This window comes from Ovis aries, chromosome 10 (assembly GCF_016772045.2).
Source record: "Ovis aries strain OAR_USU_Benz2616 breed Rambouillet chromosome 10, ARS-UI_Ramb_v3.0, whole genome shotgun sequence".
Classification (NCBI taxonomy): domain Eukaryota; kingdom Metazoa; phylum Chordata; class Mammalia; order Artiodactyla; family Bovidae; genus Ovis; species Ovis aries.
The window spans coordinates 31916901-31932302 of NC_056063.1; the positions used below are offsets into that span (position 1 = coordinate 31916901).

Sequence of the window (15402 nt, forward strand, 5' to 3'; positions counted from 1 at the left end):
CTTAAACTTTAGCCATTCTGTGGCAAACTCCTGTATTGAATCAGTAAAATATTTCCCAGATCTTCTCTGTGATGCTTTCCTTTCTAAAGGAACCCGGAGGGATCCATGTAAATAATATGCCCTTGAATTCAGGGGCCCTGGTGCCATTGCCTCCATAGATGCCCAGAACTTTGGCACCGGACAGTAATGCACACAGAGTATTTGGTAAAACGTTTGGTGGTAGACCAAAGCATAGTCCCAATGCCACATGGAATAGGGAAGAGTCTAGATCTTATATTGTGGGTTGTGTACATACTGTCCTGTGCTCCCAGACTAATAATTGTTTGTTTAAAAAGAGTAATATGGAGGATGCCTTTAGCTGAACTGAAACTTGTAATCCTAAACCATTCAGAGGTTAGAAGGCTAATATTAGGGCCTTTTATTAAAATGATAACTATGCCTAATGATGCAACTTGCTCCCTGTGCTCCAGGATCCACCAATTGATGAAAGATGAACAACAACAGGAAAATCTTGGTTGTTTCCAGTAAGCCAAGTATTTGTACATTACATGAATGTTTATCGAATTATGGTCCATATATAATGGAATATTACTCAGCCATAAAGAAGAACACATTTGAGTCAGTTTGAATGAAGTGGATGGACCTAGAGCGTATTGTACAGAGTAGAGTAAGTCAGAGAAAAACAAATACCATGTATTAACACGTATGTATGGAATCTAGAAAGATGGTGCTGATGAACCCGTTTGCAGGGCAGCAGTGGAGATGCAAACAGAACAGACTTGTGGATACAGAGGAGAAGGAGAGGGCGGGATGAATGGAGAGAGTAGCGTGAAAACATTTGCACCATATGCAAAACAGCTGATGGGAACATGCTGTATGACAGTTCAGACAGGTGCTGTGTGACAACCTAGATGGGTGGGATGGGATGGAGGGAGGCTCAAAAGGCAGAGGACATATATATACCTATGGCTGATTCATGTTGATGAATGGCAGAGACCACCTCAATATGGTAAAGCAATTATCCTCCAATTAAGAATTAATACATTAAAAAAAAGGAAATTGCACCTCTAATGAGCAGTCTGTTTTTCAGGAGTTTATAACCTGAAAATTAATATAGTCTGGCCTAAAATAACTTGTAAATCGACATGAATAATAGCATAATATGACTGGCGATTATAAGCACCTTTTGTGAGGGGTGTCATTGCCAGTTTTCCCAGTCTCTGAACAGCGACATTGGGTACGAGCAGAGGCTGCCAGGCTGTCTGCTTTCTATGTCTTTCCAGCTGCTGGTAGAGCAACAGCTGTGCTGAGCCCTCCCCCTAAACCTTCCTCTCTGCATGTTCAGGGTGTTAAGAGCAGTGGTTGTGTTCCTCTCCTTCTGTGCAAGCAGAGGAAAGCCTACCATCTTCTCTGAGTGCTTTGTGAGCTGTGTCTCGTGCCCCATCCGCCAGATCTTGACCCTTGCTCCAGGCCTCTCAGATAACTCCCATGACATCGAATGGTAAATGGAAGTGACCTCTCGTTAGACAGCTCTGGGGAGGTAGTGTGTGGGCTCACTCGATGAAAGGACATCGGTGTGGGAGAGCGTTTCAGGGGAAGAAAGGTAACTCCTCGGCTGGCAGGAGATTTCTCACTGACCAACCTTCATTAACTGTGATGTCACATGAAAAGGAGCCTGGCCTGGGTACAGGTCACAGGGAGGGTAGACTCCTGATGGTAGCTGGTGACAGGCCCTGTGATAAATGAACGCGCCCTGTTAAACCGTGACCCTCTGAGAAGCCAGTGTCAAGTAAAAAGCTCAGAGAGGAACCCCCGAAGACGTGCCCCTCGTAAACACTGACGGTAGGAATGTCCATGTCAGTGGAGGACTTTGGGTAAACGTCTCAAATCACGCAGAATTTTTTTCTTTTCAATAACGTTTATAGAGTTTAAGGAAAAATGAGTAAAGTCCGTCAGCTGTGCTTGGATGGAATGAAGACCTTGGCCACCTCAGGGGCTAATACTTTGGGGTGCTTTGTGCCTTCGGCTGGAAGGCTATTTATGGGTTTTGTTGACTGATAATTAAAAACCTAAATTGTAAGAGAGCTTTAAAACAAATTATTCAAATAAACATCTGTATAAGGTTGTGTCAGTGGTCACCACTGAAATGAAATGATTATTTTCACTTGTATTTTTTTACGCTTGAATTCAAGACATAAATGCTATAGAAATGACTTTTAGATTTTCTATTAAGGCATGGAGATCAGATCATTTATATTTCAAATCTGATGCTCTAGGGATAAAATTGGGTAGCAGAAACTCTAAAGCAAGAAGCCAGTTATTTCTTTTTTGTGGGTCCCTGTGATAAAACAGTTTCATGTAAGGATGAAAAAGAAAATAGTCTCTGGGATTACCAACTTTCTACAAATTAGGTATATCATTGCTGGAAGCAAAGAAAATAGTCTCTGGGATTACCAACTTTCTACAAATTAGGTGTATCACTGCTGGAAGCAGCTCCCTAACTATTCCATCCTTTGGTGGACCCGGAAGATCAATAACACAGTTACTGTAATCTAAAATATCCTGTATTTGTCCATCTAAAAGTCACAGTTTTATCTCCGCCAGGGATTAGTCAGCAGTGAGTCAGAGCTTTGGCTATTGCTGAGCACATGTCAGTTTCTGACTCCCGGCATGAAAGGAGTTCTGTGTGCCTAAGACTGAAGGTGCAGTAGCTACACACACCATGACCCCTCTCATTTCTACACCAACCTCCCACCGCACCTAACACAAACTTCCCAGAGAGAAAGGCGTGTGCGTACGTGCAGATGGCTCTGTATGTGTGCACACACTTTCATAAACATCCTTTCATTTCTTTAGATCCTTCCTTGATTTAAGGCTGGTTGATTTGGGGAAAAAGCAATATTGCTTCTCACTGTGGGACTCACTTGAGTTACGCTGCTGTTGTACAAATTCCCATGCCATTCCCATTTTGATAGAGTCTCTAGGTAGATAGAACGGAAGCCCTCTGGTCTTTCCCCATCATGCTAGAGGTGATAGAACAACGTACTTTAGGATGGCCTCCGGTAGTGTGTGTACCTGTCTGCTACCCCGGTGGTGTAATCTTTAAGAGTCATTCTAACTAGTGTGATCAGTTATAAAGGACTCCGCGTATTATCTGGCAAATACTTTAATAGAGGTGTTAAGAAATTAAGACCAAGAGTTAACTTTTAAAATAATTATTAGAGCCCTGTAGGCATTAGCATTTCAAACAAAAGTTTTGAAAGTTTCTGGAAATTTTGGTTCATTTGCAGCTGCATTCTTCACCTTTTTCCCACCCCTGCCACCAACCAAAAAGATTCTGAGATTTAGTCTATGAGACTTAAGCTTTTAATAAGCTACATCTTGAGGAAAGAAAGTCTTCTTTTATTATGAATTATGTTTAATTAACCTCATACAACCTTGGTAAAGGCTCATGATCTTAACATCAAATTTTAGAAACATGATACTTGGGGATTCATATTTAGATAAAGAGGTCATTTATCACGTAGGATTATGTACTATTGAAAATGTGGTATGCAGAATCAAAGACAGATGCATCTCATTTGAAATGAACCTGATATACGAAGCTTTGCATTAAAAACAAATACATTAGAAATCAGTCATTTTACTATAAAAGGAAATACCAGTAGATTTCTTCCAAGAGCTCTAGTGACATAATTTTCTGTGTGACTCAATTTGTTAAAATTACAATTTAAATAGTTAAAATTCCATATGCAATTTGAAACAATTTTAAATTAAAATTAAAGAATTGTAATTTGGGGAAACAATGTGCTTTTTGCTGTATGTAAATCTTCTAATACATAAGTAATGATGTTACTGAACAAGAAGGAAAATTGTTTTTCTAAAATTAGCCTTCTGAAGCTGTAAGTTGGAGAAACAAAAGTTCAAAATTTAACTCTGATGAGGTTATATGTAGCAAAAAAGTTCAAAATAGCACAATGTTCAGCATAACTCTGTGATTATTTCAGTCATGAGTTTTGTTTTTTGTTGTTGTTGTTGTTGTTGTCGTTTATTTGCTAAGCCGTGTCTGCCTCTTTGCGACCCCATGAACTGCAGCACGCCAGGCTTCCTGGAGTTTGCTCAGGTTTCTGTCCATTGAATCAGTGGTGCTTACCATTTCATCCTCTGCCCCTCTCTTCTTTTGCCTTCAGTCTTTCCCAGCAACAGGGTCTTTTCCAGTGAGTCGGGTCTTCACATCAAGTGGCCAAAGTATTGGAGCTTCAGCTTCAGCATCAGTCTTTCCAATGAACATTCAGGGTTGATTTCCTTTAGGATTGACTCGTTTGATCTTGCAGTCCGAGAAACTCTCAAGAATCTTTTCCACCACCACAGTTATTCAAAAGTGGCTTTCAGTTCAGTTCAGTTGCTCAATTGTGTTCGACTCTTTGCGACCCCATGAATCGCAGCACGCCAGGCCTCCCTGTCCATCACCAACTCCCGGAGTCCACCCAAACTCATGTGCATCGAGTCGGTGATGCCATCCAGCCATCTCATCCTCTGTCATCCCCATCTCCTCCTGCCCCCAATCCCTCCCAGCATCAGAGTCTTTTCCAATGAGTCAACTCTTCCCATGAGGTAGCCAAAGTACTGGAGTTTCAGCGTCAGCATCATTCCCTCCAAAGAAATCCCAAGGCTGATCTCCTTTAGAATGGACTGGTTGGATCTCTCAAGAGTCTTCTCCAACACCACGGTTAAAAAGCATCGGTTCTTCGGCACTCAGCTTTCTTCACAGTCCAACTCTCACATCCATACATGACCACTGGAAGAACCATAGCCTTGACTAGATGGACCTTTGTTGGCAAAGTAATGTCTCTGCTTTTGAATATGCTATCTAGGTTGGTCACAACTTTTCTTCCAAGGAGTAAGCGTCTTTTAATTTCATGGCTGCAGTCACTATCTGCAGTGATTTTGGAGCCCAAAATAATAAAGTCTGACACTGTTTCCACTGTTTCCCCATCTGTTTCCCAGGAAGTGATGGGACCAGATGCCATGATCTTCGTTTTCTGAACGTTGAGCTTTAAGCCAGCTTTTTCACTCTCCTCTTTCACTTTCATCAAGAGGCTTTTGAGTTCCTCTTCACTTTCTGCCATAAGGGTGGTGTCATCTGCATATCTGAGGTGATTGATATTTATCCTGGCAATCTTGATTCCAACTTGTGCTTCTTCCAGCCCAGCGTTTCTCATGATGTACTTTGCATGTAAGTTAAATAAGCAGGGTGACAATATACAGCCTTGACGTACTCCTTTTCCTATTTGGGACCAATCTGTTGTTCCATGTCCTGTTCTGACTGTTGCTTCCTGACCTGCATACAGATTTCTCAGGAGGCAGGTCAGGTGGTCTGGTATTCCCATCTCTCTCAGAATTTTCCACAGTTGATTATGATCCACACAGTCAAAGGCTTTGGCATAGTCAATAAAGCAGAAATAGATGTTTTTCTGGAACTCTCTTGCTTTTTCCATGATCCAGCAGATGTTGGCAATTTGATCTCTGGTTCCTCTGCCTTTTCTAAAACCAGCTTGAACATCAGGAAGTTCACGGTTCACGTATTGCTGAAGCCTGGCTTGGAGAATTTTGAGCATTACTTTACTAGCATGTAAGATGAGTACAATTGTGCAGTAGTTTGAGCCTTCTTTGGCATTGCCTTTCTTTGGGATTGGAATGAAAACTGACCTTTTCCAGTCCTGTGGCCACTGCTGAGTTTTCCAAATTTGCTGGCATATTGAGTGCGGCACTTTGAGAGCATCATCTTTCAGGATTTGAAATAGCTCCACTGGAATGCCATCACCTCCGCTAGCTTTGTTCGTAGTGATGCTTCCTAAGGCCCACTTGTCTTCACATTCCAGGATGTCTGGCTCTAGGTGAGTGATCACACCATTGTGATTATCCAGGTCTTGAAGATCTTTTTTGTACAGTTCTTCCGTGTATTCTTGCCACCTCTTCTTAATATCTTCTGCTTCTATTAGGTCCCTACCATTTCTGTCCTTTATCGAGCCCATCTTTGCATGAAATTTTCCCTTGGTGTCTCTGATTTTCTTGAAGAGATCACTAGTCTTTCCCATTCTGTTCTTTTCCTCTGTTTCTTTGCATTGATTGCTGAGGAAGGCTTTCTTATCTTTTCTTGCTGTTCTTTGGAACTCTGCATTCAGATGCTTGTATCCTTCCTTTTCTCCTTTGCTTTTTGCTTCTCTTCTTTTCACAGCTATTTGTAAGGCCTCGCCAGACAGCCACTTTGCTTTTTTGCATTTCTTTTCCATGGGGATGGTCTTGATCCCTGTCTCCTGTACAGTGTCACCAACCTCATTCCATAGTTCATCAGGCACTCTATCTATCAGATCTAGGCCCTTAAATCTATTTCTCACTTCCACTGTATAATCAGAAGGGATTTGATTTAGGTCATACCTGAATGGTCTAGTGGTTTTCCCTACTTTCTACAATTTAAGTCTGAATTTGGCAATAAGGAGTTCATGATCTGAGCCACAGTCAGCTGCTGGTCTTGTTTTTGTTGACTGTATAGAGCTTCTCCATCTTTGGCTGCAAAGAATATAATCAATCTGATTTCAGTGTTGACCATCTGGTGACGTCCATGTGTGGTCTTCTCTTGTATTGTTGGAAGAGGGTGTTTGCTATGACCAGTGGCTTTAGTGAGATAAAATTCACGTACCCTAAAACAAACCATTGTAGATTGTAAGTCAGTGATTTTTTTAGTATATTCACAGAGTTTAACGACCATTATCACTATCTAATATTAGAATTTTTTCACCCCAGAAAGAAGCTCCCATGTTAGTCACTCCTGTTCCCTTCTCCCCCAGCCCGACACCGGCCCTCTGTCTTTATCGATTTGCCTGCTCTGGACGTGTGATGTACGTGGAGTCAAACAATATGTGGCCATTCATAACCGGCTTCTTTTACTTAGTATAGTGGTTTTGGTTTTTAAACAAGAGAATTGATTTCCTCATGGTTCTGGAAGCTGGAAGTCTAAACTCAAGGTGTCATCAGTTTTGGTTTCTCCTGCCTTGTAGATGGCCGCCTTCTCACTGCGTCCCCACCAGGCCTTTGCTGTGTGTGAACTAGCACCACATTTTCTAGGGTCATGTATGTTGTAGCGTGTACTTTGTTTCTTTTTATTGCCAAATAAGGTTTCGTTGTATGGATTGACTGCATTTAGTGTATCTATCCACCATTGAGGTTGTTTCCACTTTTTTGGATATTAGAAGTAATGCTGCTCTGGATATCTGTTCACAAGTTTTTATGTGGACATATGTTTTTAGTTCTTGGGTCGATACCTAAGAGTGGAATTGCTGGGTCATAGGTTTAACTTATGTTTAACCTTTTAAGGAACTGCTGTGTGTTTTCCACCGCTATTGTATCTCTTTATAATCCTACCAGCAATATACAAGGGCTCTTATTCCTCCATATCTTGATCAACACTTCTTACTATTTTTTTTTCTGATTGAAGCATCCAAGTGGGTGTGAAATTGGTACTTCACTGTGGTTTTGATTTGCATTTTCCTCATGGATTCCAGCATCTTTTCATCTGCTGACTGGCATGTGACGTGTCTGTTCAGATCCTTCATCTATTTTTAAAATGGGTTATTTGTTTTTCCAGTAGTTATGTTTTAAAATGTGGTTTCTAACTTGTACATTGCTATTAATTACTGTGAATATAAAAATCACTGGCTTTTTAGGCCGGAAGGGGCTGTCAGAATCTAACTCCAGCCTCCTCTGTGAGCTGATGAAGAATCTGAGGCTTAAGGTGACTTGCTCTTGGCCACAACAGAGCTAGTTACTAGCAGAGCTGGGGGGATTCACGTTCTCAATCAAAAATGGAAAAACATAGCTGTTTCATGATTCCTGTTTGAAAAAGGCCCCTTTCTTACAGAGAACAACCCTTTGATTTCAGTATAGTAGGGTAAGGGGGTGTCTTGAACAAAGAGGGGCTAAAGAGCTTGTCTAGAAGTTTCATTTAGCCCATCAGAGCACTATTATTACTTAGATAAATAAAAAGTGGTATTCTAAAGATACTTTTGGGCCACTTTTTATATAAGAGCCGTCTCCCAGTCTTAACAGTGACAGGCAAGGCTGTCTGGTTCATGATGAGCCGAGGTTAGCATTCTCTCTTTCATTGTCCATCATGGTAGTTTTGAAGAAAGAGTCTCAGTCATTTGGGCTTTGATTTGGTTGCAAAAAAAAAGCCTTTTTATTTACTTGGAATTTTATTCACTTTTCCCACTGAGATCAAAGAAAGCATGCCATCTTGCCAGTGAAGTACAGGTGGGAAAGAGGGCAGCATCTTAGGACCGTCTACGCATGGGCTTCCTCCCAGAGGTCATCATGTGAGGAATGAAGAGGTGTTCATTTACGGGCCATAAAGGTCTCTTCTCTTTCTGTCTACCTGATAACACAGAACAGACAAACAACGAGGGAAACTATTCAAACAAGGACAATACAAAGTGTCAGTGGTCACATAAGATCATATATACATATCAGCTTTTTAATGCTATTAGCCCACTCTGCTTGACTTCCTAGTTTTTCTTGATAATGAAGCATGTGGCTGAAGTCCATTTCCACAGTCTGCCTTTAGTTTGTTTTTGTTTTGATTTTTTGGGGGGGTTCCACATGTGAGACCATACCATATTTGTCTTTCTCTGACTTATTTCACTTAGCATAATGGCCTTCAGGTCCATCTGTATGGAATCAAATGACAAGATTGCATTCTTTTTTATAGCTGAGTAGTATTCCAGTGAGTATATAGATCCATCCATCTTCTTTTTTCATCCATCAGTGGATGCTCAGGTTGCTTCCATGCCTTGACCATTATAAACAATGCTGCAGTTAACATGTGAATGCATGTCTTTCCGTGTTTTCATTTCCTTCAGATAAATATTTAGAAGTGGAATTGCTGGACCATATGATAGTTCTATTTTTAATTTTTTGAGAAAAATTCTTTCTGGTCTCTGTAGTGGCTGCACAGTTTACATTCCCATCAACAGTGCACAAGGGTTCCCTTTTCTCCACCCTCTCCACAATTCTTACAATTTCGTGTCCTTTTGATAATAGTCATTTTGTGTGTGAGGTGATATCTCACTATGGTTTTGATTTGCGTTCCCCTGATGACCCATGATGTTGAGCATCTTTGTGTGTTGATATCTGTCTTGGGGGAAAATATTCAGATCCTCTGCAATGGCAACCCACTCCTGTACTCTTGCCTGGAAAATCCCATGACGGAGGAGACTGGTGGGTTGCAGTCCATGGGGTCGCTGAGAGTCGGACATGACTGAGCGACTTCACTTTCACTTTCATGCATTGGAGAAGGAAATGGCAACCCACTCCAGTACTCTTGCCTGGAAAATCCCATGGACGGAGGAGCCTGGTGGGCTGCCATCTATGGGGTCGCACAGAGTCAGACATGACTGAAGCGACTTAGCAGCAGCAGCAGCAGCAGCAGCCCATTTGTAAAACTGGTTTGGTTTTCTCCTGTTGAGTTGTGTGTGGGTTTTTTAAATATACATTTTTTATATTAACCCCTTAGCAGATATATGATTTGCAAATAATTTCTCCCATTCAGTGCAGTGCCTTTTCACGTTGTTGATTGAATTTTTTGTTTGAGCTTTCTGTTTGGTTTTATTTAAATAGTTATTTCCTTGATATAAGGAGATCCCTTGGACCCCCACGATTCTACTGTCGTTAACTTTGATGAAAACAATTGTTCACAGACCACTTAGTTCTCTGAGGGGACAATAACTTTTAAACCAGGCTTCTAGGCTACCTTGGCAAACAGTGAAAAGTCCTGATCCCCATCTGAGCCTCACAATGGGGGACCATTGTAAAGTCATAGCACTCCACCCTTTGAAATGAAGTATCCTGTTGATTTATTTCTAAATGAACAATGTGACTCTGACCTACTCATGAGCAGAGCAAACAGAGTCGTCCTTGGTGGGAAGATGTGGGATCTTGGAATATATGCATATTCATGTCCTTATACACATCACGATCGAGTTGGGAAAAATGTCTGACATGCCAGAGATACTCAGAAAACATTAGTTAAATATTTCATTACACAAGTAGGTGTAAGGGCATTAAACTGCTTCAAAGAAATGTTTTAAAGCCTATTGAAATTTCAGAGCAGTTGAGGAATAAGTGTCTCACTTTTCCTTTGTTGGTTTTCCTTTTGAACTGTAGTTTTGGCATCTCTGTTCATCTTTATGAGATTCTAGTTTCCTATTAACTGAAGAATGTGATGTCCCAAAGTGTCCAGTTACTTCAAAATACCATTTCCTTATACCTCTACTTTCTTGTCTTTCAATCACCTACTTTTTTCTAGCTTCCTTGTTCCAAGTACAAAATTTATTATGTTGGTGGAAACAAATTCTATAGCAAAATACTTCTATCAACATTTCTCTCCCCCCAAACTTTCCCATAATGCTGTTTTTCTCTCAGTGTCTTTGCTAATCACTCAGGTTGGTTGTGTTGTTTTGTTTTTTTGGTTGGAGGCTGAAGTGGGGGCAGCAGAGACGTACGTGCAGAGGGCATATTTTTTAAGGGATCTTCTCTGCGTGACACTTCTCTCTGCTGGAATTTGGGTGGTTCTTTAAGGCTTAAGATTCTCTCTGACAAGGGTCAGGAGTGCTGGTGTTTTAGGCACTCACAGAGCAAAGAGTCACACAATTTGGAAACCAAAATAGCAACTGAAAAAAACGGAAGACTCACCTCCTGCCAGGAGAAGGAAGGCATCTTCCCCTTGGCTGCTCCTGGATGGGAAAGCTCACTATGTGCACACAAACCACAGAGACACCTACCACTTATTGCCCAGAATTTTCCACAGGAAGCTTGGGTGGACCTGTTACAACCCACGAACAATTGCTCAATGAAACCCTCAACATTCCATGCCCTGGCCTGGGTGTTTTTCAGGGCAGGCATTATCAATTTCTGGCTGTGGCTTTAGAAAGCCCTAGTGTTCTTCCGGGTCATGGATTTTGAGCTACTTGTTGCCTCAGGAAACTCAAAAGGTGAGGAAAGGACAAGATTTTTCTTTAGGTACCTGAATCCATTGGCCTGTTCTGTGAGGTTATTTAATAGACCAATTGGATCTCAATGGTACAGTCATTTGAACTTAAGTCTAGTCAGTACTGAACCATTTGTTCCAGCTGTAATTCGATGCCAGGGCCTATCATATATAAGAGTGACTTTGGGGACTTCCCTAGAGGTCCAGTAGTTAAGACTTCACCTTCCAATGCAGGGGGTACAAGGTTCGATCCCTGGTCAGGGAGCTAAGATTCCACATGCCTTGTGGCCAAAAAACCAAAACACAAAATAGAAGCAGTATTGTAACAAATAAAGACTAAAAAATGGTTCACATTAAAAAATAATCTTTTTTTAAAAAAAGTGACTTTAAAAATATTTAATGAAACAGCAACACCAGGAAAGCAGATAATGTTAACATCTTTGTTGTAGTCACATACCCAGGAAAGCATTCTCTGATGGGAGTGGGGCAGGGGCGTGATTCTGCTAGGTATCGGTGACAAGGGGTGTCTATCTGTCACATGCCAGGCAGCATGCCTGCCACTCAGGTGACAGAGAACCAAGTCCCCACGCTGTGCCTGTCAGCTTTCCGATTCACTCATGAGGATACCAAGAAACGGCCTGCTCAGGAATGCCGAGGGCATGCCTTCAGGACATGGGGACTTGCAGCTTCCCGTGCAGCTGCACCACCGAGTCTCGTTTTCCCTGCGCTATTAGAACCTGAGAGCAACACTAGGGAGCGTTGCTAGACTTCCCCGTGGAACCTGACATGTGCAGGTCTGTGGTCCAAGATCCCATTTTCTGCTTTAGATTCCACTTTAGAAGCCTTTTTTTTTTTTTTTTTTGCATCGTTTATTTTATTGTTTTGATTTACTTTTTAGTTGGAGGAAAATTGCTTTACAATGTTGTATTGGTTTCTGTCCTACAACATTGCACATCAGCCATAATTATGCATATATCACCTCCTGCTTGAGCCTCCCTCGCCTCCCCCCACCATCCCATCCCTTTAGGTCATCACAGAACTCCAAGCTGAGCTCCCTCTGTTTTAGAGCTGGAAGCTGATTTTTTATGTGAAAACATTCCCTAAGATCGGCTCCACATACATAAATATCTTTTCTCCTTCGCCCGACCATTTTTAAAAATTAATTTTTTTGGAGTGAAGTGACTTTACAGTGTTGTTTTGGTTTCTACTGCACAGCAAAGTGAATCGGTCCTGTGTATACATATATCCCTTCTCTTTTGGATTTCCTTCCCATCCAAGTCACCACAGAGCACTGAGGAGGGTTCCCTGTGCCGTACAGTAGGACCTTATTAGTTTACCTATTTTATCCATAGCATCAGTAGTGTATATGTGTTAGTCTCAATCTCCCAATTCATTTGTCACCCTCCTTTCCTCCCCTTGGTGTCCATATGCTTGTTCTCTACATCTGTATCTCTATTTCTGTTTTGCAAATAAGATCATCTATACCATTTTTCTAGATTCCACCTACCCTCCCCCGACCTTTATCCCTGCTAATCCTGAGCCCCAAACTCCTGCTTTTACCAGGAAAAAGCTGGTAAAAGAAGGGCAAAGAGGAGGGAGAGAGTAGGGGAGGAAGAGAGAGCTCCTGATGGAGCTGTCTCCTGATAAATCAGCAAGAGCTTCAGCAGAATTTCAACTTCTGTGGCACCAGTGGCTCAAAGAATCCCGGCTCTGGGGATGGCAGAAATGGACAGAGACCCAGAGTCATACAGTCCAGTCTCCTGCCTTACAGTTAAAAGAACTGAGATCTGGAGGGAAGTGACTTGGCCAGGGTCCCATAGCAGATCCCATGGATGGATATTGTGTTGTACAGAGATGTTGTGTTGTAAAGGGACATCATGCTGTAAAGGGATATTGTGTTGTATGGGGATACCGTGTTATATGGAGATGTTGACTTTAATGCACTTTTTCATAGCTGATCTCATGATCTCACAACGATTCCCACAAAATATACTTGTCAAGTGTCACGTAGGAATGGACAGTTCCCTCTTCTCTGTTCCACTAAAGAGGAAACTTGGAGATTATGTAAGATAAGCAAAGTGGCTTCTAAAACTGATTTTGATTCTATAATTAGTTTTCCACATGAGGAAACTGGTTCAGAAAGAGAAATGACTTTCCCAAAATACCATGACTCAATTAATGAGTGAACTATGTCTAGAATCCAGGAAAAGTATTCAGAAAAAAGATCAGACAGGCCTGTATAACCAAATGACTCATGTTGGTTCAATATTAGAAATATACTTTGGATGACATTGATATTTAATCCTGAATATTTTAATAAGTTACAGTATATTCTTAATATGGTTGTTTTTTGAACCATAAATTGAACTTATTAATGTTTTAAATTAATGGGCTTTTGAATATTTTTAGGTCATTTGGCATAGTAGGATATATAATACTTGTAAGCAAGTCTTAGATTACAAAAATTTTATGAAATATATTTGTATTAGATGTACTTTTTTGCATATGCAATTTATAGCTTTCCATAAAAGGAACTTAAAGGATTTAACTTAAAAGAGAAAAAAGAAAACGATGAGAGGGCAATTTTCAAAAAACATATTTCAAGGGACTTCCCTGGTGGGCCAGTGGCTAAGAGTTCATGCTGTAAATTTAGGAGACCTGGGTTCAGTCCCTCGTTAGGGAACTAGATCCCTCAAGTTGAAACTCAGGAGTTCACAACTAGACCTGGAACAGTCAAATGTTTTTTTGAAAAATAAATAATACACTTCAACTTTTATTTTCCAGGATCTAGTTCAGGTTCATTATTAAAAGAGCCTGAACTGAGTTTAAAAGGCACCCAGTACGTGATGCAAGCTGGCCAGAGACTGAATCTCAAATGCAGGTGAGTGACTGTATTGGTTTGGGAACCATCTGGTTGTCCTTCCTAAGGCAAAACCCTTCCCCAGGGGAGTAGAAAGGTGGCCTCCCAGAGCAGACAGGTAGACGGCCATGGTCTTTTGCCATCTGCCAAGTGCAAACCACATGCATCTAGCCTCCCACGGAGGGTGATTCACTTGTCTACGGAGAGATGAATTACTCACAAGGAATCAGAGGAAGGGATGCCCTGAACATTTTGAGTTGTTTAAATGTTTTTCTAAATGTGTTACTCTTCTATAAAGCAGATGACTGGACTTAGACCTCTTTCTATATATATATATGTGTGCATATATATATATATAGTATTTATATAGTATTTATATAAAAATCAGTTGTCTCCAACTCTTTGTGATCCCATGAACTGTAGCCCACCAGGCTCCTCTGTCCATGGGATTCTCCAGGCAAGAATACTGGAGTGGGTTTTCCTTCTCCAGGATCTTCCTGACCCAGGAATTGAACCCAGGTCTCCTGCATTGCAGCGGATTCTTTTACCGTCTGAGCCGCTAGGGAAGCCCAAGACCTCAGGATAGTGCTTTGTAATGAAATGAATGCTTTGGCTCTGGCCCTAACCCTGACGGTGTTTTGTCTTCTCCTCTGTGATTGCAGAGGAAGAGCTGCCCATGCCTGGTCTCTGCCTGCAGCTGTGAACAGGGAAAACCAAAGCGGGAAGCTTAACATCACTAAGTCTGCCTGTGGAAAGAACCTCAAGAAGTTCTGCAGCACTTTGACCTTGAATGGGGCTCAGGCCTACCACACCGGCTTCTACAGCTGCAGATATCTCTCTACACCTGCTTCCAAGAACAAAATAGAATCTACCATCTACATATTTATTAGTGGTAAGAGCTTCATTTTCCACATTTTCTGTAGCTGTGCAGCGGGTCATCAATCCACCTGGTCCATGGAAAGGGCGCTTTTCTCATGGGTATGAATGAAATTGGCCAGGAAGGAGATTCTACCTAGCTGTCAAAACTTGTGGAGTGCATGTTAATATGTTTCTTGAGTGTCAGTTTCAACCAGAATTTTCAAGGACCAGTTGGTCAACTGCATGCTCCCTGGCGGGGGCGACTCTTGTCTGTTTTGTTCACCATTGTATCTGTGTCTCCTAGAATACTGTCTGGCACATTACGGTATGAATAAATGAATGGCAAGATTTTAGTTCTATTTCTTAATTGAGAAGCCCAAAGTAGAATACAAGATTTTTTTGTCCTTTCACACAACTGCATTCTCTGATATGCTAAACTTGTAAAACATTGTTCTTTATTAAATTCATAAGTGTAGTGTTGCTAATGTTGCTTGAAGGTTACAAAATTAATTCCATTCATGATGCAGTATTATTTCACGTTCACAAACGAGTATTGTAATGATATAAGAGCTGGCACGTGTCACTGCAAAGGGCAAAAGACAAAATTGAATCATTTTCTGGTTATGATGTTTGTAGTATAATT

At 41.2% G+C, this 15402-nt stretch overlaps 1 protein-coding gene across 6 annotated transcripts in view; it reads left to right on the plus strand.

The window, feature by feature from the left end:
* FLT1 (fms related receptor tyrosine kinase 1) overlaps positions 1 to 15402 on the plus strand; it is a 208841-nt gene that overhangs the window by 21098 nt on the left and 172341 nt on the right. For all 6 annotated transcript variants that reach the window (XM_015098156.4, XM_060394469.1, XM_042254849.2 and 3 more), the window contains 2 exons: positions 13826 to 13922; positions 14564 to 14793. In XM_015098156.4, the coding sequence (XP_014953642.3) occupies positions 13826 to 13922; positions 14564 to 14793 (327 nt within the window). The remainder of the gene's footprint in view (positions 1 to 13825; positions 13923 to 14563; positions 14794 to 15402) is intronic.